Below are 24,155 nucleotides of genomic sequence, written 5' to 3'. Positions count from 1 at the left end.
ACTTTCTATGTCTGTCATATTTATCAATTCGGAAACAACATTGAAAGCTTTTGGCCCCCGCGTAGCGGGGGTAACCTTTCTAGTTTTAAATAATCATGTTGAATAAGAATGTGTAAAAATTAAGTATTTTTTGAAGTAAAACTTTCGAAATAAAAACAATAAATAGAATAAACCACAAGGACCATTTATGTAATTTGTCTTAATTAATCTCTACTAATAAAACTAATTAATATAAATTCATAGATGGAATTTATTAATATATTAATAGAAATAAGAACTCATTTACTATATACATTAATTTACATTAATTATTATGAGGTGACATTTAATAGGTGGAACTTGAATAAAAATGAAAAAAAAAATACAAAAATGACAAGGGGAAAAAAATTTAAAATTCTAAGAAAATGACATGTGTCAAATTCAATAAGAAGTTGACATTTGGGAAAAATTATCTTTATTTATTAGGGCAGAAGGAAAGTAGATTTAAATCTAATCCAAATATAACTGATAAGATTTTAAGGAAACAAATGTAGAATTACTTTAACACCCTTCACATCCATTCAAAATTTACAAATCGGTTACAATACTTTCATATTTTTCATAAAAGACACATTGATCTTAGCCTTAGATCTTCAATTTTAAACGGTTTAAATTTGCTCTCTCTCTCTCTCTCTCTCTCTCTCTATATATATATATATATATATATATATATATATATATATATATATATATATATATATATATATATATATATGTGGGAAAAGTGAATATACCCTAGGGTACATAAGCTTAGGTACCCAAATTCACCATAATACGTAGTTTTGTTTGATATATTGATTATAATGTTGTTAAACTTAAATCCCTAACTTGATTTACTTTCAAGATTTTTAAAATTTCACTATTATCTTACTCTTACATCACATTTTTTTTTGCCGAACAACTACTAGACTATATATATTATAGTTGAAAATAAAAATTATGTAAGATGAAGATAAATATGAAATTTATAAAAATCTTGAAAGTAAATCAAGTTAGAAGTTGAATTATAAGAACATTGGACAATTACAATGTATATATATGATATAGAACGACGTAGTATGATAAGTTTGAGTACCTAAGCTTATATACCCTTAAGGGTATATTCACTTTTCCATATATATATATATATATATATATATATATATATATATATATATATATATATGCATATGAATAAGTATATGCATATGCATAAGAATAATTATATGCATAAGGCAATTATACATACATAATTATGAAATAAAAAATGAATTTGGTCCAAAGTGATATGAGGAAGTTATGTGTGTTCAAAGATGAGTAAAAAAATTATAAAATGTTAGAAAAATAAAACCATAAAACCCAACAACCTCTGGTTTAAGGTTGTGTAAGGCAGTGAATTTTTAAAAGATTAATATGATTTTTGAGCTTAAAATGAAGCCCGTACAGTGTATTACAATCTAAAACAAAGACCTTATTCTGAAGTCATATGATGAAGTTATGTATGTTAAAAGTTAAGTAAAAATTTATAAAATATTGAAACAAAAACCAAAAAACCTAACAACCGTTGTTTAGAGTTCTATATGTAGTTGAATTCTTAACAGACTAAGAAGTTTTTCGAGCTTAAAATGAAGCCACCTTGAATACTACAATCTAGAAAAAAAATGATATTTTTCCAAGGTCATATGAGGAAGTTATGTATGTTCAAAACTGAGTAAAAAAATTATAAAATATTGAAACAAAAACAAAAAAATCCCAACAACCCCTATTTAGAGTTGTATAAGTCGGTGAATTCTTAACAGATTAATATATTTTTTTAGCTTAAAATGAAACCCACAAAATATTACAATCTAGAAAAAAATGACATTGTTCCGAGCTTATATGAGGAAGTTGTGTATGTTCAAAGTTGAGTAAAAAATTTATGAAATGCTTAAACAAAAATCAAGAAACCCAACAACCCCTGTTAAGAGTTATATAAGTCGGTGAATTCTTAACAAATTAAGAAGCTTTTTAAGCTGAAAATGAAGCTCACACAGAGTACTATAATCTAGAAAAAAAAATGACATTTTTCCAAGGTCATATAAGGAATTTATGAATTTTCAAATTTGAGTAAAAAATTTATAAAATATTGAAACAAAAACCAAAAAACCCAACAACCCCTATTTAGAGTTGTATAAGTCGGTGAATTCCTAACAACTTAAGATGTTTTTTGAGCTTAAAATGAAGCCCACGCAGAGTATTACAATCTAGAAAAAATGAACTTATTCCGAGCACATATGAAGAAGTTATATATGTTCAAATTTGAGTAAAAAATTTATAAAATGCTGAAACAAAAACCAAAAAACCCAACAGCCCTATTTAGATTTGTTTAAGTCAGTGAAATCTTAACATATTAAAATGTTTTTTAAGCTTAAAATGAAGCCCACACAGAGTATTACAATCTAGAAAAAATAACCTTATTCCGAGATCATATGAGGAAGTTATGTATCTTTAAAGTTGAGTAAAAAAATTTGTAAAATACTGAAATAAAAACCAAAAAAAAACTCAACGACCCTGTTTGGAGCTTATTAAGTATTCTTAACAGACAGAGGTTTTTTGAGCTTAAAATGAAGCCCACACAGTATTACAATCTAGAAAAAAATGACCTTCTTCCAAGGTCATATAAGGAAGTTATTATATTCAAAGTTAATTAAAAAATTTAAAATTGCTAAAACAAAAACCAAAAAAAATAATGCATCAATAAAATACATAAGATTTTTTTTAAAGTTTTCTTGATATTTGAAGTCTGCAACCTATCTCCTTGACATCCATGTACTATTTCAATCATTGTATTTGAATATTATTCTAGTTTTGAATTGCAATCTAAAAGGTCATTTGGGCGTTTCAAATTGTTCACCTCAAACTTTGAATATAAAATAAACAAAACTATGTATTTGTTCGATACATAGAAATTATCTTTGAACTGTAAAGGTTTTTTTAACATAAAAATCGCATGTAAAAAAATCAACTATAAAGAAATATACCTCATAAGAGAATCAATGTAATTAAACAAGAGATGTAAAATGTAAACTTCGAATATTTACCCCGAGGAAAACTTCAAAATCAATTTCATTGCTCATATCTAAACTAGACTTAGATAATAAGCCCCTATTTCTTTCTCCTTAAATAACTCGCTAAAAGACTTCAATTTTGAAAGCAATGAAGGCAAGTTCGCAGCCAAAAGTTCAACATTTTGATTCTTAAATGATAAAAACTATACATTGATGATTACAACAAAACAATAAACCGATTCGAGCATCAATATTAGTATTGGTTTGTACAAGATATCAAATAACTACAATCTAATAATCAGTTAAAAAGACAACATATAATATAGCGCAGACAACGATGAATCAAGTGTGAGCATAAAGAAAAACTTTGGTTTGGGGGTACGAAGTTGAACTTGTGTGGATTGGCTTTGCAGCGAATGATCGGACACAAGAACACCCTCAAATTCAAACATCTGCTTCTTCCCTAAGTTAAAATCGGTCGGTCCCTTAACTTCCTTCTAGGGATAGGGAACATATGTGGAGCCACAGTCAAGTCAAGGCAGGGTGGAGGAGGTGGCGATCAGAACAAACATATATTTTTTTTTTGAACTTTAAAATAAATAAATAAATAAACTTATGTATTTGATTTATCCCTTGTTTTTTTTTCACATTCAGCACAAAATTGGCCAAATTTCATGACAAATCTTTGAATATAGACTGTAATCGTTGTGTATGTTGTTGGTTTATATAGAAATCGGAGGTTGTTGTGGTTTTCGGTAAGATTTTGAATGTAATTGATAAATAAAACGAGTTTGTCGGTTCGCTCCTTAAAATGGAATTCATTGTTGAACTTAATTCTCTCTCTCTCTCTCTCTATATATATATATATATATATATATATATATATATATATATATATATATATATATATATATATATATATATATATCTTTATACCTTAATAAGCATTTACCCCTAAATGCTGAATTTTAAGAGGTACAAACATTGCTGCAATATTTACAAGCAATTTATGCATCACAAACTTAAGGGTCAACAAATGAACGAGTCAAAGTAAACCAATGTTCCTTCGATTTATGCCTCTTGACTAGGTCCTCATTCCTTATTCCCCAACAACCTCTCCACTATATCACTATTTCTTTCGCGCGGTGATGTTATACATTTGTTCATCTTCTTTACAATTTATATCACCCTTCCCTTATCTCATTCACCGTTGAATACCTTCCACCTTCAACCACCTGCTTCCCTCATCACCTCCACCACATTCTTTCTCTGATTCTCAAACGATACTCCTTTTTCTCCCGTCGATTTTTCTGTCTCCATCTTATATTGGTTGGGTTATTCAAACGACAGTGCAATCGTGATGCTAAGGTAAGCATGAATCATCGAACCCCCACCACAAGGCCAAGCGATAAACACACCAGGGTTGCTGTGATTTGATGAAGATGGAAAAAATTGGTCTGTTCTCACAACTGAGCCCTAAATCTGTATGGATTCAAGATTATGTTTTTATATTTTCATTCTCTCTTTAACTCTCATATAATGTTGTCGATCATTAGGGTTTATATCGCCTCCCTCCTGGATTATAGCATGGTACGTTATCCTTACAAATTCTCTTTGTTGGTACATGTTTTTATTTCATCATAAGTTTATCTATTATCGTTTTTGTCTTTCTTTGAGTCCCAGAGTTTCTATATATCACCTCAAGCATATAAAGGTTACTCTTTCAGATTGGTTAAAAACTGAAGGAAATAGAGATCGACATATGAAGACAGAACTTTTGTGTTCTTGTAGCTGATTATCTTTCATACGTTGATGGTCAAATTTTTTTACCCCGTTGCGTTCTTGAAGCTGATTTAAGAGCATATAAGGCATTTGGTGAAATTCTCATAAATGTTTTGTGATAATGGAGCTATTACTTGATGGATATAAGTTTTTTGGTGAAATGCGTATAAATTTACATGTTCTTTTTTTATTTTTTGTTTGATTTTCAATCCCTAATATCTATTTTCACATAGCAATTTTTTTATTCCGATTTCTTTTTGTTACAGGGTATTGATTTTGACATTCTCTTGGATTTTTGTTCTTTTGGGTCCCTGTTTTGGTTTCCTATTGCTTTGGGTTTTGATTTCCCAACTTTGATGGAGGAGGAGGATTGTTCTGTTGTGCGGTAAAAGTTGGATATTCTGATACTAATTTACGGACTGAATTGCCCTTTATTCACACTTGGTAATTTTCTTTCTTCTTTATATGCCTTTAACATCCATCGTTAACAGGGTCACATGGTTCTTAATCTTTTTTTTATTATTTGTTATCATGGTCACTTGTGAGGAATTGAGCAGGGGCACCTCAAAAATTAACTTTTTGAAATTCATATGGACTTTTGAGGTCAAATGGTTGATTTTAATTTTTAAAAAGCACCAGGAAAGCATGATGGTTGCTTGTTTTTTGTTTACATTGCTTATTTGATTCCCAATTTGATGAAAAAATGTTATTTTTGTTTACATTGCTTATTTGATTCCTAATTTGATGAAAAAAAGGTATTTTTGATTCAATATGTACAATAATTTTATTCATTAAAAAATCATGACTCCTATTTTTGTCAACAAATGAAAAGGTCAAACAAAGTTTCAAAGTTCCTTAATTACTAATCGATAGGAAGAATCATTCAACAGTTTACAAAATTTTGTTGCGTTCTTCTCTTATCCCCTATTCTCGCGCCTATATTTATGCATAGTAATCTTATAAACATCAACACCATCGGACAACACAAATTCACCTCCCTTGCACTCTCTACTGCCTCAAACGATTTCAAAGTCTTCCAACCATTACGTTCATCTTTGCCACCGCTTCACCACTGGTATATCAGGTTTGTTTCTTTTTTTGACATTTGGTCTTCTTCTTTACAATTGTCTTTGGAAAGTTCAGTCAGTTTATGCTTATCTTTCAGGATGTTAGAGGAAAACCACCATCAACCACAACACCATCCTTTTTTGCTACTAGCGTACCACCATTGCAGTATTGCACGTCTCCTTCCAGAAACCTTAAAAAACCTTAGATATATACTTATATGCCCCTTTCTCTTCCGTTGCACACGCACCTACAAACAATATCGCATCAGAGGTATTTTCTTTATCTTCATGACCAAAAATATCTTTATCTCTCATTCTCTCTATCGTTTCTCTGATTATGTGTGTTTGTTTAATGATTTTTATGTATAGGATCTGTTTTTCGGGTTGTAGAAAGAAGATGCTTGAAGCAAAAATAAAGGTGTTGTTAATTTTATCCACCCACTGTCTACTATCCTTCCCAAAATCGGTTCCCGGTGACCCCCTTCTTTTGATTTCTTTTTTTGGTAGAAATGCACCCATTTTCTCTTAATCTGTTTTTCTTCTTTTATTTGATAATTTCAGTCATCTTTTCTTTAAATGAGGGAACCAGCCAATTCTTAATCATAACCTTTTTTTTCCTATTTGTAAGTTGTTTAACATAATCTTAGTTTGTTTTTCTTCTTGCAAATACAAGTTAACAGTGTAAGGTAAGCTCACTATGTTGCAGATAAGAGGTTATTTTATGGTATGTTATTGTTTGTAGCATAAGTTTTGTATCCTCATTTTTCTTATGCTATTGTATTGTCTTTGGGAATTGCTTGTGGATCTCATCTTCTGTTTATACAGATATGCCATTGAAGATGCAGGTTCATGCCATGGATTCTATATCTCAAGCTCTTGATCTCTGTGATGTTGTTAACTATGTCACCTATATTATTGCTTACATCAATAAGGTATACTTTTTGCTTACAGATCTTTATTTTGGTGAAATAATTTGTGGGATTTTGAGGATGTTGTAGGTGTGAAGAACATGTTTTTATGTGAGAATGAGTTGTGATAATTAAGATGGTGAACAATGATTCGGTTTAAATTTAGAAAAGTATCAACATTTATAATTTATATGCATGATTTCCTATTGTATTTGGTTTAAATTTACAAAAATACCCTTTAAATTGAAAGGAATTGGAACCGAACTCACAATAGATGTCACTAGCGTATTACAAAGGTAATTGTCATTCTTTCTTGATATTATTATTTCAAGATTTGATTATGGCTAAGGGCCTAAAGCAACAAATAATGCTTTTTTTATGATATGATTGGCTACAGGTTCTTGAAAAAAACATGGTTTAAACAAGAATTTGCAATATACTTTTGGTCTCCTGGTTAAAAGGTAACTAAATTTTTTCAGGTATTAGACTAACTAATGCATTATATATGGTGTTTTGTTAGGTCTAGCAGTTATTGAATTTATGAGTGATGCTTCTATTGTTTTCTAAACATCTAACAAAGAAACATGATGATAAATGAGGCAAAGTGAGTTTAGAAAATGGTTATTCATTTTACTTTACTAATGAAACTATATTTCTTGGATCTGGTGATTTGAATAGCTTGCAATCTAAAGCAATAAGCTCACATCGGCAGTGGAGATTGTTTAATTGTTTGCAGGATGAAAGTGTTGATGCTAATTTGAAGACTGAATATTAATTTTGTATGCATCAAAGGGCTATTGTCACATATACACTTTAATATAGTCATGTTATGTATCACTGCTTTTGGTTTTTTCTATGTATGAGGTAATTACAAAATGAAGAAATGACCATAATAAGCCTATCTTGGAGGCCCATACTTTCACGTATGTTCCATACTTAAGTTGAACTCAATCTGTTTCTTTATATATGAATGTATAATAACGATATAAATTGACACAATGAAAAATATTTTGAAATTTCTAAAAAATAATAATAACTAATAATAATAAATATAACGAGCATTAAACAATAAAAATAGATTTGTAAATATCTTATATATTTTGCATGCTTTTAAAGAATTAAACTTATTATTTTTTGATTTTTTAACTAAACTTTTCAACTTTAGAGTTAATTACTTAAATGGTCACTTGATATTCTCCTATTACAAAACGACCACAAATATATGTTTTCTAGGAAGCTTATTATTTAGATAAATAAAATAATTTTTCGTAAGATATTTTAAAAGTAGACGTTTATAAAGTAATTTTGTAATTTCCAACGAAAAATCGGTTATTCTTCAATAAATATTCAAAATGTGATTCTTCATAAAAAGATTATCTTTGTATATTTTATAGCAAAATAGCACAAACTATATTCCAAGAAGAAATTGATCACTGCCCAGTGATCAATAAATTAAAAAACACGCCCAAAGGTCGTGTGACCCACTGATATCAAGACTAGAGGTTGATGGTTTAAATTTCGCTTGGAACAAAATATGTAGATTTATATGTAGGGTAATCATGTGCGAGTTAGTAGTTCTAAAGAATAATTCAGGTTCGACATGGTTTCAACCGCAGGGGGATACTAGCCACCCAAAAAGATCCTTTAAATGGTCATAGTGTATTGTCACTCTCACTTTCTCTTATCACATCACAGTCGACGGACGAAAATTATAACCATCACCACTGCATCCCACTCTCATTTGCGAAAATAAATTAATCGTTTCTAAAAACTAATTTCTAAATGAAATTATACGCACCCGTCGCTTAGCGCGGGTAAACGACTAGTATATATATATATATATATATATATATATATATATATATATATATATATATATATATATATATATATATATATATATAGGGATAGAAAATATACATTACAGCCTCACCTAAACTTAGGTAGTAAACCTATAAAATATATTGTTTTAAATTAGTTAATATACCCGATTTGGTTTTAACTTGATAAATATATCATCCTCGATAACATTTCTTTCCTCCATTATCGATTTATCATCCCTATTTTCTTTCATCCATTATCGTTTATTACTTCACCCTACTGAACATTACTTTTCCACTGTCACGAAGACCTACGATAATCAATATTTTTGCTTCCTTATCAAAACTATTGCGTCGATCTTGAATCTACATCTGCAATTGTTAATCGTGAATCTCCTAACCACAATCTTTATATATTAAAACGTCTTTTCATGAGGTTTAGTACCTAAGCTTAGGTGAGGCTGTAATATATATTCACTTTTCCATATATATATATATATATATATATATATATATATATATATATATATATATATATATATATATATATATATATATATGAGGTTCAATTGAGAAAAAAAAATTTGAGAATGAGGGAATCATTCTTAGCCACACATTTATTTTGTCGCAAAACACTTAGGCGTACCGGCGGAATGGATAACGGATACACATGTTTTTTTCCAACCAAACATGTTTTCTTAAAGTATGTTAATCATTACCTTGAAATATTTTTTGTTTTTTTTTTATTTTTAGAATGCTATTTTTATCGAAAATTTATTTTAAATATATCAAAATTTATAATTTTTTATTCTCTATAAATAGACATCCATATTGATATAGTTTTAAAAATAAAATAAAATAATTTTTTTTTTGAGTTTCAGTTATCGTTATTTATAAGTGAATAAAAACGCATCAGATTTTTATTACAGTACATTCGTTATTCACGTATGAATAAAACGCATGCTTAACTTTTTTATAGTTTAAGTATCATTTATATATGAATATAACACGTTGTTATAAAGCTTTCTTCCCTAAAATATTTTTTTTACATCATCTTTCGTCACATGTAATATTTATATAGGGGTGACAATTTATAACACGACACGACAAAAATACTCGACACGAAACGAAATTGGGACGAAAATGAATTTTGAATTCGTGTTCGTGTTAAGTGTAAAAAACACGATGTCGTGTCGTGTCGTGTTTGTGTTTAAAATTCGACACGAAATTGACACGATTTAGCATTTCCTTGTCATGTTTTTCGTGTTTGTCGTTTTTATCGTGTTATGTATGATTCCGTATTCATTAAATAAACTAATTTTTATTTATTTTATCTTTGTCGTGTCGTGTTTGTCGTTTCTTAATTCGTTCGTTTTCGTGTTAGTTAAAAAAAATACGACATCGTGTCGTGTTCGTGTTACATAAAACATTGTCGTGTCGTGTCGTATCAGACAGAAACACGAAACGATAGCACGATTTGTCACCCTATATTTATATATGAATAAAATGTGTATTAATTGTCGTCATATGTTATATTCATATATTAATAAAACATTTCTAAGATTTTTGTTAAAGGTCATTTGTTATTCATATATAAATAAGTATTATGTTAAAAAAAATGAAGTGTATTGAAAATTTGAACTAATTATTAATATGGGAATGACAAATGAACTGTAACAAAATCATAATAAATGTGTTCTTCGTATATAAATATAACTTATGATGACGTTTTATTCATATGTGAATATAACATGTGACAAGAGTTGATGTAAATTATGTAAAAAGTTTATTATATGTTATATGTATATATGAATGATACTTAATCTGTAAAAAAAATTATTCATATTTTTTATTCATAAGCGAATAAGGAATGTGTTGTACTAAAAATCTGATGCATTTTAATTACTTATGAATAACGATAGATAAAAATATATCAATATGGATGTTTATTTGTAGAGAATAAAAAATCATGAATTTTGGTATATTTAAAATCATTTTTCGATAAAAATAGATTCTTAATAATTAAAAAAACAAAAAAAAAACTATGTGTTTGTATATATATTAAGGTAATTATTAGCATAGTTTAAGGAAACATGTTTTGTTGGAAAACACATGTATATTCATTTCCCATTTTCGTTGGTACGACGGAGGCTTTGCGGCAAAAATAAATGACTGACTGAGAATGATTCCCCCATTCTCAACATTTTTTTTCTCAATTGAACTTATATATATAAAGGAGAGTTCAATTGAGAAAAAAAAAAGGTTGAGAATTAGGGAATCATTCTCAGCCACACATTTATTTTGCCGCAAAACACTTAGACGTACCGTCGGAAATGTATAACGGATAAACATGTGTTTTCCAACCAAACATGTTTCCTTAAACTATGCTAATCATTATCTTAATATACACAAAAACATATTTTTTTTGTTTTTTTATTTTTAGAAAGCCATTTGTATCGAAAAATTATTTTAAATATATCAAAATTCATAATTTTTTATTCTCTATAAATAGACATCCATATTGATATAGTTTTAAGATAAAATAAAAAAAAAATTTAGAGTTTCAGCTCTCGTTATTCATAAGTGAATAAAAATCTTTTATTACAGTACATTCGATATTCACTTATGAATAAAACGTATGTTTAACTCTTTTTTTTTATAGTTTAAGTATCGTTCATATATGAATATGACATATAATAAAGTTTTTTACTTAAAATATATTTTTTACATCATCTTTCATCATATATTATATTTATATATGAATAAAACGTGTATTTGTTGTCGTCATATTTTATATTCATATATGAATAAAACACTTATCAGATTTTTTTTACAGTTAATTTGTTATTCATATATGAATAAGTAGTATAAATGATACTTAAACTGTAAAAAAAATTAATTATATATTTTTATTCATAAGTGAATAATGAATATACTGTAACAAAATTTAATGAATTTTTATTCACTTATGAATAACGATAGCTGAAAATATAAAAAAAATAAATTTTTTATTTTATCTTAAAAGTATATCAATATGGATGTCTATTTATATAGAATAAAAAATCATGAATTTTGGTATATTTAAAAACATTTTTCGCTAAAAATAGCTTCTTAAAAATTAAAAAAACGAAAAAAAAAAACTATGTTTTTTCATTTATTAAGGTAATGATTAGCATAGTTTAAGGAAACATGTTTTGTTGGAAACACATGTGTATTCCTTATCTATTTCCGCTGGTACAACGGAGGCTTTTGCGGCAAAAATAAATGAGTGGCTGACAATGATTCCCCCATTTTCAACCTTTTTTATTTTCTCAATTGAGCTTACCTCTCTCTCTCTCTCTCTCTCTCTCTCTATATATATATATATATATATATATATATATATATATATATATATATATATATATACACACACACACATACAAACACAAATTTTCAAATTTTCAGAATTAATCGGTTAGGTATACGCAATTTTCAGATTTGGTCCAAGGGCATTTTGCTCGATTAAAAAAAGTAACTAGTCGAAAGTTAAATTCAACGCCAAAAGGACCATTCATGCAATTTTCAAAACATAAAGACTTGTGGCACAACGTTTTTCATAGAAGTCCTCAAAGTACAATATTTTACAAACCACAAGGACCAATTATGAAATTTTGTCTGAAGTAAATAACACAATTAAGTTTGTTTATAGATATATATTGCCTACTTGAATTTAATTTAAATGTTGAAATTCAATAATACAAAGATATCCAACATTAAGTTGATTTTTGCGTTTGCTAGATACAAATGATCATCAATACGTATAGTGTAATAGTTTCTCAACTAACCTTCTCTCAATTTTTCTTGACCCTATTTAACCGGCTATTTTCTTTTTCTTTTTTTTAACTAAATTATTTTCAATATAAACCAATCTCAACCTCTTCATCAATTTATTAAATCTCTAAGTCTCCATTGTGTTAGGTATCAATTACATGTCAATTCATTATCAAATTACACCTACAAATGATTACATGTATCAAGAAACATGAATTAGTGTTAGTCCATGTTTCATTTCAACATCAAAATTGATGTCATCAACCAGTTAACCACAAAAGATTTTATAGTCTAACCACATAACCAATGCCATAGCATAAATCCTACACAATTAACACAACATAAAACAAGATCAAAAGAACATGAAATTACCTCATAGCTCATACACGAGTAGATGAACTATCAAAATCATCAGGCGCCACACGAGCAATCCAATTACTAAGAGTCTTCTTGATATCCGTGTGATTAACATAAGCCAACTCATACATACTACACAAATTCACCACAAAAGTCTCGTTTAAAGCAGCAGTTGGAACCCTTTCCAATGCACTTTCTAACACTTTAATAGAATCTGATAAATCCCTCAAATACATCAAACAAAGTGCCTTGTTATTAATCGCAACAACATCTGAATCATCTCTATCAATGCACTCCTGGTATTCCCTTACAGCAGACACATAATCTTTCCCAACCATAAACATCAATGCCTTGTTCCTGTTCACAAGATTCTTCATTTCAACTGTTTCTTCAGTCGAAATCCCCTCAACACTACCAAAACTACCCTTTGCTCCTTCCAAATCGCCTAATTGCATTTGGATGTAACCTAGTTTTGATATCAATACTGCTCTAGCAGTTGAATTTGAATCACGTTTGATCAGATCTTTGATCAAATCCAAACATACACCAAATTCTTTATGACTCAAATGATGACTTATAATCGAATTAATCACCAACCCTTCACGTTTCTTCCATATATCATCTGACATACCTGATGAATCTTTTGTGGTTTTGGTTTTCTCTCTAACAAAATGCAGTAGGATGTAGAATCGATCTAGGGTTTCTTGACGATTGCCTACTCTTGAAGGGAGTTCAGCGTACAACCACCGGAGGGAAAAGGGGGCCATGGAGCCATATCGGTTAGGGTAATGATGAGGGTAATTTTCGTAAGTGTAGATCACGTTGTCTATGCCATTTTCAAGGGAATCGAGTTCAGTGACTGCATCAGAGAAACGACGGAGTTTTGTGAGAGCTATGGTGTTATATGAGAGATAGATTAAGTGTTCGTGAGGTTTGGAAAGAAGAGACTGTGTGCGTGCTCGAGCAACTTTGTCAAGGATTGTTTTCCATGAGCCACGACAAGCGAGATCTTGAAGGGAGGAGAGTTCATAGCAGATGTCGTTCAGTGAGCCAAAAGCATTGTTGAGTGGATGATCAGGGGTTGAAATGGAGGCCGGTTGTAGATCTGCAGGAGTGATGGTGTTGGTGTTGAGGGTTTCACCATTATCTTCTTCCATTGTGTTGCAAAGATCTGCGCTTCGGTTTCAAACAATTTGTATCGTCGAATTCTCAATAGAAATTAACTACTGATGAGAGAAATCCAATAACTGAGAAGAAGAAATCGAACAGTATGACTGCGTAGAGAATAAAAACCCCCACAATCGAGCAGAGAAAAAACTTTAAAACCACTAAACTGAACACCCGAAGTCCGAAGTCAAGATCTTTAGATCTAAATACTGAACCTGGAATCTTACTCCCAAAAAGCAGTTTCTATAATCGGATAACAGAAACTCACCTCTTTTTGCTGATTCCTGATGTTCTGATTAATCGAAAAGTTTGAAACTGGGTAACGTGAATCGAGCGAAAGGATTTCCCGGCGAGACGATAGGGCAGGGGATATGAAACGAGGATCGCGTTTGGGGGAAATGAGTATGCGGAAAAAGCCGAGAAAGGATTCAACGAGAAAAATAAAAGAAAATAAAATCCAACCAAACCCAAATGTTGCGGATAGACAGAAAGTTTTGGGAAGGTAACAAAATAACTTATTTTTCTAGAGAAATTTTAAAAAATGGTACTTTGAAAATTGTGGATTTGATTCATTTGGTCAGGGGCGTAGTATCTATGGGGCCAGGAGGGGCAGTGGCCCCCTGATTTTTGGGCTAGAAGTAGAAATTATAGTTCAAAAAAATTAGTCATAGGCCTGTTATTTTCAAACTTGGGCTTTGGCCCTTCCCGATTCCTCATAAGACTTCAATCATAGTCCGAATTCTCCAAACAAACAGTCAAGAAATCAAAATTGGTTCTTCGCCATTCGCTGCTGCCTGCTGTCGCTGTCGCTGTCGCCTCACTCGCCTAGTCTCACTCTCGCCATCGCCAAGTCGCCATTCACCAGAATCAGGTATGGAATCCTGAATCCTGTTCTTTCTTTTCTAGTTCTCTTGTTCTTTGTTCTGGTTGTTGAATGTTGTGCTGCACTGTTGCTGCTGTTTGCGAGTTTCTCTCGATCTCTTTTCTCTCGGTCCAAACTCCAAATTAGGAATTAGAGTTTCTTTTTTAACTTGGTTGTCATTTGTCAATTTGATTTATCAGTTATGATTTGTTTAGCTCTTTTAGTCTTCTTTCGGTTATGATTTATTGTAAGCTGTAGGACACCAAACATGAATAGAAAAAAAATTGATTTGGTTATGCTTCAAACAAAACTGAAAACAAAGATTGATTTGGTTATTGTTTTGATTTTTGATTTATGTTTTCACTTTATCACTTTTGATTTTAGTTCACTTTTTTCACTTTTCAGTTTTCACACACTGTTAATTGTTAAATGAGTTATTGGTTATTGTTCTAATTTTGATTTTGATTAAATCAATTGTTCCTTCATTTTGGTTTTTATAGATATAATCATGGGAAAAATGAAAACCTTAGACTGTTTTTACAAAAGAAAGGTAGATGATAAACAAACTAATCATGAAAGTGAAGAGAGTAAACGTCACAAAGCTTCAACAAGTGAGCCACAACCGCAAGAAACGGATAATCAACAAGAGAATGAGCCACAACCGCAAGAAAAGGATAATCAACAAGAGAATGAGCCACAACTACAACAAAATGAAAATCTTAATGAAGTTGATTTGAAGAATCTAGAAAGAGATCCCGCTAAACAAAAGCAAATGTGGGATTATCCGGTTAATTTAAGGGAACAAGTGTGACGAGCTTATATGAATTTAGGACCTTTCCAAATACGTCTTAAGGAGTATCAAGCTAAAGGTTCAACGAAACATCCTCGTAGATTCCAATATTCTTGGTTCAACATTTTCCCTAATTGGCTAGAGTATTCTCCAACAACACACACTTCTTATTGTTTTATTTGTTATATATTTAATGATAAACCAAGTGTGTGTCATGGTTACAATGCATTTACTGTTAAAGGATTTGACAATTGAAAAAAGATAATGACTGGGAAAAATTGTACGTTCTTGAAACATATTGGTTACTCACAACATAGAAATGTTGTTGCATTCGCTGAAAACTAGATGAACCAAGCAGCACACATTGAAAATATCATAGTGAAGCAAAATGAAGCGCAAATATTGAAGAACCATTTACGATTAAAAGTGTCAATTGACACAGTTCGTTGGTTGACCTTCCAAGCTTGTGCTTTACGAGGACATGATGAAACTCCTGATTCCAAAAATCGTGGTAATTTTCTCCAACTACTAAAACTTCTACCATCGTATAATGATGAAGTTGCAAACGTTATATTAGAGAAAGCTCCTTATAATTCAAAGTATACTTCTGGGGAAATTCAAAAAGAAATTCTTAGTATTATTGCAAATAAAGTTCGAAAGCATATTCGTAGTGAAGTGGGAGATTCATACTTTTGTGTCATGGTTGATGAGTCACGGGATGAGTCTAAAAAGAGCAAATGGCGATAGTTTTGAGATTTGTTGATGCGGAAGGAATCATACTGGAAAGGTTCTTGGATTTGGTTCATGTTAGGGATACCTTATCATTAACCATGAAAACAAATATGTGGAGACAACTTTTACACTATCAATTTGATGTTAGTAAAATCTGTGGCCAAGGTTATGATGGTGCTAGTAATATAAGAGAGGAATCAAACGGATTACAAGCACTTGTTCTTGAGGATTGTCCTTATGCATATTATGCTCACTTCTTTGCTCACATATTCCAACTAGCCTTGGTGGCTGCTTCAAGGGAAATTATTCTGGTACGCCAATTTTTCACAAACTTAATTTTTACAATTAACGTAGTTTGTGCTTCCAGTAAGCGTCATGATGAGTTACAAAAGGCAAAGGCAACTAAGATTGAACAATTATTCGAACTAGGTAAAATCGAATCAGGTAAAGGATTGAATCAAGTTGGGACATTAAGAAGAGCTGGTGATACACGTTGGGGTTCTCATTTTCGTTCCGTTTGCAGTTTATTTAACATGTTTGCTTGTACTCGTGTTGTTCTCCAATGTATAATTGATGACGTATCTGCTACTTATTCTCAACGCGGAGATGCTGATGCAACTTACTGTTATCTGAAATCATTTGAGTTTGTGTTTATTCTTCACCTGATAAAGGAAGTAATGGGAAAAACTGATATACTTTCTCAAGCTCTACAAAAGAAATCCCAAGATATTCTTAATGCCATGGAGTTAGTTTCAGCAACAAAGGAGGGTCTAAATGATTTCAGAAACAAGGAATGGGAGTCTTTACTTTCACAAGTAAAGTTTTTGTGAAAAATGTCAAATAAATATGCCATATATGAATGCTCCATATACTTCTACTCGATACCGGCCTCGAAAAACAGATAATTATGTTACTTTTGAACATTTTTATCGAGTGGATTTGTTTATAGCCACATTGGACAAACAATTACATGATTTGAATAATAGATTCAATTATAAGTCTTAGGGGGTGTTTGGTATGCATGAATGAGCTAAGGAAAGGAATGATGCATTGAGGGAGAATGACTTTGTCCACGTTTGGTAGCTTTGAGGAAAGGAAAGAAGCATTCCAAATGGAATCCCATTCCCTCAAAAGGCGTCCATTTCATTATTGGCTCCCACCATGTTTTGAATTCATTCCATTCCTACCATGAATAACAAGTTCCAATTTTACCCTCTATCCTCATGAAAATCACAGTAGATAATCACATCCTCTCCAACTTATCAATAACATAATCGATTTTTTTTTCACAAGTCAGCGACTTCGAATGGTTTATATAACAAATCAAACTACACCAATCGATTTTCCGGCTACCAATCATCTCCATAGAAGTTCTTTTTTCAAAATTGATTGTTGAAGTTGTTATCAGAAACTGAAATTTCAAGGTCATAATTTCATCCGACCACAATTATGGAACAACCAAAAGCCCACATCATCTTCCTTGTTATCGCGTTACTAAATCTCCATCGTCTCCATCTTGCAACCCAGTTAAACGCATTATGATCGAATGGAAATCAACATATCGCAAAGATCTATAAATCCTAGTGCTTGAATCGATCAATATTACAACATCAAAGCGCTCTTCATTTTTTCAATTTCCATTGTTCAACGTATCATCATTTAACATCTCATTAGTGCTCCATTTATTTTTCTTTGTTTCTATTCGATTTTTGAGCTATTGTTTCCACTAGTTTTTTGAGTTGTTGCTTGATTTTTATGTTTGTCTTTTTTAATTATAAAATCTTGCAATTGAGTTCCTCTGCTTTTACAGCACACCTACGCAAAACATGTGACCTAAGCTAAGTAATGTTGATTGATTATAAATACCTGCAAGTACCAATTCTCCTTTTACTTAAAAAGTTACAAGTTTAAATAGAAAGAAAGAAAACCTTCATTTTTTTATATTTGTTTTTTTACTTCAATCCATACACAATAAAACAAAATATGATGGATGTTGTACCATATTCTAAGCAGATAATTATCAATTAAGATGAAAATAATATGTGTTTAAAGGCCAATAACGTTGAGTGTCCATTATTGTGTTATTTGGAAGCAGACCAAGAATGTAGAGAAAAATTTTGTCTCTATCACTATGTTATTTACTACCAGATTATAAATTAAGTAGATTTTTTTTTATTTCTGTCATCTGTGTATTATTTAACAGCAGATTTCGATTTAAGCCAAGCAAAAAAAAAGTACAGTGGGAGTACTTTTTTTCATTTTTAATTAAATTCATTCCATTGATTGATCAAATCCTACATACCAAACAACATTGATTAATGACTAATTTCATTATTACAGAGCAACCAAACATGACAATGGAATGGTAATGATCCATTCCATTATTTTGTCTATTCCATTACTTCGTCCATTCCATTCCGTCGTCATTTCATTCCTTCGTACCAAACAGACCCTTAGTTTTACTTTAGTTTCTAAAGTGATTAACGTTGATCAAAATTTTCTTCTTGTTGAGAAGTACTATACTGAAGATTTTACGGAGAAAGAGAGGATTCAATTACGATATCAATTAGAGATTTTTAATATTGATATCACAAAGAATCCTAGGCTAAGTGGTGTATCAACTATTGTTGACCTATGCAAGCGTCTTGTGGAAACTCAGAAACGTGAGACATATTATTTGCTTGATAGACTGGTTCGGTTAATCTTGATACTTCCAGTTTCTACTGCAACAACAGAGAGAGGATTTTCAGCAATGAAAATATTCAAGAACCGTCTTCGCAATAAGATGTCGGATGATTTTCTCGCAAACAACTTGGTGATTTACATAGAAAGAGAAATTGTTAAAAACATTGATTAGAAGTCTGTAATTGATGAATTTAAAGACATTAAAGGTCGTCAGGCTGAGTTGTAATTCTTTTTCTAGGTGTTTTTTTGTGTTTATTTGTTGAAAACAATTTGTTTTTTTTTTAAGAATGTTAATTTCAGTTCATAATATTAGAGATGATGAAACTCCTAATTCCAAAAATCATGGTAATTTTCTTTAACTACTAAGGTAGTGTTTGTTTTTTGTCTGCAGATCTGCGTGGCCTCTTTTGTCTGCGCCGCGCAGACCACGCGCAGACATTAGCCTTCGCAGACTGTTTGTTTTTTTGAAGACTGCAGACCTAAAAATGTCTGCGCGCCCTCTTCTTGGCGCAGATGTGGATCAGAGTCTTCTAACATCTTCAGACATCTTCTAGCTTAAAAAAACATATATATCTTTATTTTTTTTAAGTTTTTTTTTAATTTATATTTTTTCCAACTTTATTAATGATAAACAATTTGAAAAAAAAATTACAAAACTTAAAAAAGACGTTCGACGATACAAACATGATATTTTTGACAAATTTATAAATAAAGATTTATTACAATAATAGTCGTTGAAGTTGTTTATATAAATATGAAAAAAAATCATAATATATTTTTATATTTTTTTTGCCAAATTTTTTAAAACATTATTTAATACAGTATCGTCAATTTCTAGAGAAAGTATTTATGGTACGTTTTTGAATGGATTTAATTGAAAAAATCGAAGTTTATTTCCATCCATTTATGTATCAAATTCTTTGATCACTAATTATAATGTTTACTTATAACTTTGCAACCAAAGTTGTTGGTTTTTATCAAATATATACGTTAATTCATACCATTTTTATTTTTATTTTTTATATAATAATACATAAAAGTTGGTCTAGATTCGTTAATTATTTATAACAAAGTCATAAAAATATTAAAAAATCACTTTGAAGTTTAAAAAATCAGTTTATTTAGATTTCAGTTTATTTTAGTAGCCCGCAGATATTAAAAAAACAAACAGTCTTCTTTTTTCAGACTGCAGACGTTTGGTCCACCTCTTCTACTGCAGAGGTCTACAGATGTGGTCCGCAGACTGCAGACATTTTGCCTCAGAAAAAACAAACAACACCTAAAACTTTTACCATCGTATAATGATGAAGTTGCAAACGTTATATTAGAGAAAGCTCCGTATAATTCAAAGTATACTTCTAGGGAAATTCAAAAAGAAATTCTTAGTATTATTGCATATAAAGTTTGAAAGCATATTCGTAGTGAAGTGGGGGATTCATACTTTTGTGTCACGGTTGATGAGTCACGGGATGAGTCTAAAAAATAGCAAATGGCGATAGTTTTGAGATTTGTTGATGCGGAAGGAATCATACAGGAAAGGTTCTTGGATTTGTTTCATGTTAGGGATACCTTATCATTAATCATGAAAACAAATATGTGGAGACAACTTTTACACTATCAATTTGATGTTAGTAAAATCCGTGGCCAAGGTTATGATGGTGCTAGTAATATGTGAGGGGAATCGAACGGATTACAAGCACTTGTTCTTGAGGATTGTCCTTATGCATAGTAAGTTCACTGCTTTGCTCACATATTGCAACTAGCCTTGGTGGTTGCTTCAAGGGAAATTATACCGGTACACCAATTTTTCACAAACTTAATTTTTACAATTAACGTAGTTTATGCTTCCAGTAAGCGTCATGATGAGTTACAAAAGGCAAAGGCAACTGAGATTGAACAATTATTGGAACTAGGTGAAATCGAATCAGGTAAAGGATTGAATCAAGTTGGGACATTAAGAAGCGTAACACCCATGTTTCTGGGCCAAGCATTAGTATGATGATGTAATAGTCAAGGTCAACCATTGTAACTCATTTTGAAGTAATAAAGATGAATTACTTGCATATTATGTGAATTATGTGATTTTATGTGTTTATATACTTGTCTATAAAGATATAATAAATCAAGAATGAAAATAAGCGTCAAAAATAAAATGTTAGATAAACCCGATATCTATGAATAAAGTAATAGTGGTCGTGACAAAGATTCCGGAGATATAAAGAACTCCGAAATTCGAGTTATAACGAAGAAGTTATGACATGTTGAAGTTTCACGACAAAACCGGCACGACACTACGTACGTGAAAAGTGAGTTTACGATAAAGTGCTTTTTAGCCTTAACAATCTAAATGAAAGTCGTAGCATACGTTAACCGAGAGTGTACATAAAAAGAATGCCCAAATCTGACTTCGTATGAGGATGTTATGATTTTTCTAAGTTTCGGCGTAACAGTATGTAACCCGGAATTCGAATTTTAGATCGATCGATTTTTTGCCGACACAACCTAAATGAGAATTTAAGATCTCATTAATAGGATGTCAACGATAAAAATACAGACGAAAACGGAGTCCGTATGTAGAAGTTATGCATCTTACACGATCATTTAACAGTGTAATCTTCTCATACTGTTAAATTTAAAATAGGTAGGGAATTAGCCGACGGAGTCAAAAGGAGAGTTGTAGATCTTGTCGATACCTACGTGTGGATATAAAGAACTTCAAAAACGCAACTCGTATGCGAAAGTTACGGATTTTAGAAGATAATTAGTTTTTAGAGTAACCGGCGAGTGACACGGGGCGCAATCTGAGCCACACCTTCTTCCCCACGTCTTTGCACGATACCGCGACACGTGGCACATTACGCCCACCGTAATTTTGAGTACGCTCAGCGTAACCCTTAAAAACCCATTACGCTCAACGTAATTCTTGAGTACGTTCAGCGTACTCGGCGCTGTCAGCCTATAAATAGAGACACAAATCTCCCATTTTCTTCACACCTTTCTCATATTTCCCTCTCTAATTCTCCCAAACCTTCAAGGTTTTTCCCTACCACTTCCCTACTGTTAGAAGAAAGTGTGTTGGGCCAATACACTAGACGTACCAGGAGTAAGTTGGGCGTATTGGGCTAAGTTGATTACATTGTTCCTCCCTGGTATGGTAGGCATACCAGGAGTACATTGGGCATACACACGTCAGATGCAAACCCTAATATATGGGTCTTGGACCCTATTTAAAAAACTTTTCTTTTCGCTTTCAAAAAGCATGTTATCTTTGTTTGTGGAAAATCCTAGTATATTAAACATTTTGAGTATAAATGATTGTTTCAAAATAATAAAACTCTAAGGATATCAAAATCAATACACAACATAAGTACAAAGTAAGGACCTAACAGTCATGAACACTATTGCAAGTCTTCTCTTTTATGACTCAACACCCTATTCAAGTTCCAACATCCTCAACACCACTACTTGTGATGCATATAAATTAAGTGGGTCATGTTGGTAAACCTGGTGAGATACATAGGTTTTTCATCCCACAATGTTATTATGATAATAATACATAATCAATAAATATGCAAAATCAACTGTTGCGAAACACTATAGATATATTCTCAAGATATCTATAAGACAATGTACACATACATACCCTGTCCAGTCGATTCTCACAAACCCTAATCAACGATCATCTGAAAGAATCACCTTACCTAAAGAATCATTTAGAACAACTATTTGACTACACATATAGGGGATTCCATGGTCGGTATAAGTCATAAAAGGCAACTATATGGGGGATGGAGTATAGAGAATGAACACATAACCCTTTTCCCCGAATCATCATGATTCATTAACACCTATAGGTAATGAGCCTTCCAGTGCTCCACATGACTGTCTAGAATGGTCAGTAGTCGTCATCTTACTCCGACAGATGACTTGTATGGAACCCGCACCTAGGCTCAAGATAGTGACACGAAAACAGAACTATCCTCTCTGTTCTAATCACTCACACTCCCCATAACTGAGACTACCCAATCTCTAACTCATCAAATACTTGTAGTATGATTACTACCCACACATCAGAGCTCTACTCTCTATTCCAATTTTGCATACATCCCTTGTATGATTACTACCCACTTTTTCAACTTACTTTGAATTCAACGACCCTTGTAAGTCTTAGTTTATCGCTAGCCCATACTATAATATAAACAGTCAATTCTCAATGTGATATCATGGGACACTGAGTATCTATTCAAATTACTTTGAGCTAAGCATCCTTTATAAGGCTTGCTTTATCACTAGACATGACTATGATGCATGTAATTAACTTCCAAACCCCTTTTCCTGCTTTATGAAATACTTTCCATCCTACATGTATTTTTATTCAGCACATAATTCAACCAGTAAGTATTTGCTATACCTTAAAACCTTTTAAGTAATAATAATTGTAATAAGGTTGTAAAGTGGTATAACCAAAAATACTTTTAACACTTATATAATCATATATGGATCACACAGAGTGTAGTATTATCAAATATACAGTTAACATGTATTCCAGATAATAGGCATTTAATTCACATATAAAGTATACTATCAGCATAGAGTACAAGTAACACACTTTTAGCATATATATATATAGTCCTTTAAGTATTCAAAACTTGTATTTAATTGTGCTTATGAAAGTAATTATGCACTCACTTGTTTGAGGTTGAAGATCCACGGTTAGGTTAGCTCCTCAACTAACACTTCAACTTTCCCTTTTTAAGCAACCTAATTACGAATATTACTAAGTCTCAGTATCCGTTTGTATTTATAAGTTTATATCAATTATTTTCGGATTCTTCAATAATCCCAAGAAATACCTAGTTCTATCAAATAAAGAATAACCATGTAATATCACCTTGGAGGTACGATTCGTTTGGTATACAGAGTATATTATTTGGAAAATCTAATTTAAACACCTCACGGGTCTAGCCTAGACATCACCCCCGAAAGTAGATCGATCAGTATTTTGACTAGAATTACTAATAAATTGTATTTATAAGTTCATAATAACGTATATGAATATAAATATAAGTTACACTTAAAACCGTAGTAAGTGCAACTTAACTTACAA

The 24,155-nt window shown here is 31.2% G+C and overlaps 4 protein-coding genes and 1 long non-coding RNA gene across 5 annotated transcripts; 4 read left to right on the top strand and 1 right to left on the bottom strand.

Moving 5' to 3' along the window:
- The first annotated feature begins 5,832 nt into the window (after positions 1 to 5,832).
- On the top strand, positions 5,833 to 6,596 carry LOC145168591 (uncharacterized). The gene is made up of 3 exons (XR_013741947.1): positions 5,833 to 5,931; positions 6,013 to 6,185; positions 6,284 to 6,596. It is a non-coding gene; the product is annotated as an uncharacterized LOC145168591 (long non-coding RNA).
- Positions 6,597 to 12,655: 6,059 nt separating this feature from the next.
- LOC145103932 (uncharacterized) lies at positions 12,656 to 14,459 on the bottom strand. The gene is made up of 2 exons (XM_079041202.1): positions 14,248 to 14,459; positions 12,656 to 14,059 (listed from the first exon to the last, which is right to left on the bottom strand). The coding sequence occupies exon 2, from the start codon at positions 13,967 to 13,969 to the stop codon at positions 12,836 to 12,838; it is 1,134 nt and encodes a 377-aa protein (XP_078897328.1). The 5' UTR covers positions 13,970 to 14,059; positions 14,248 to 14,459; the 3' UTR covers positions 12,656 to 12,835.
- Positions 14,460 to 15,976: 1,517 nt separating this feature from the next.
- On the top strand, positions 15,977 to 16,378 carry LOC145104351 (uncharacterized). The gene has a single exon (XM_079041615.1). The coding sequence runs from the start codon at positions 15,977 to 15,979 to the stop codon at positions 16,376 to 16,378; it is 402 nt and encodes a 133-aa protein (XP_078897741.1).
- Positions 16,379 to 16,461: 83 nt separating this feature from the next.
- LOC145104350 (uncharacterized) lies at positions 16,462 to 17,193 on the top strand. Its single transcript, XM_079041614.1, has one exon. The coding sequence runs from the start codon at positions 16,462 to 16,464 to the stop codon at positions 17,191 to 17,193; it is 732 nt and encodes a 243-aa protein (XP_078897740.1).
- Positions 17,194 to 18,725: 1,532 nt separating this feature from the next.
- On the top strand, positions 18,726 to 19,220 carry LOC145104349 (uncharacterized). The gene has a single exon (XM_079041613.1). The coding sequence runs from the start codon at positions 18,726 to 18,728 to the stop codon at positions 19,218 to 19,220; it is 495 nt and encodes a 164-aa protein (XP_078897739.1).
- The last annotated feature ends 4,935 nt before the right edge of the window (positions 19,221 to 24,155 follow it).

Source organism: Lactuca virosa, chromosome 4 (assembly GCF_052849685.1).
Source record: "Lactuca virosa cultivar CGN04683 chromosome 4, Lactuca_virosa_CGN04683_v6, whole genome shotgun sequence".
NCBI lineage: Eukaryota > Viridiplantae > Streptophyta > Magnoliopsida > Asterales > Asteraceae > Lactuca > Lactuca virosa.
Note: the sequence above shows the minus strand (reverse complement) of the source record. Positions and strands in the feature narration are given on the sequence as shown.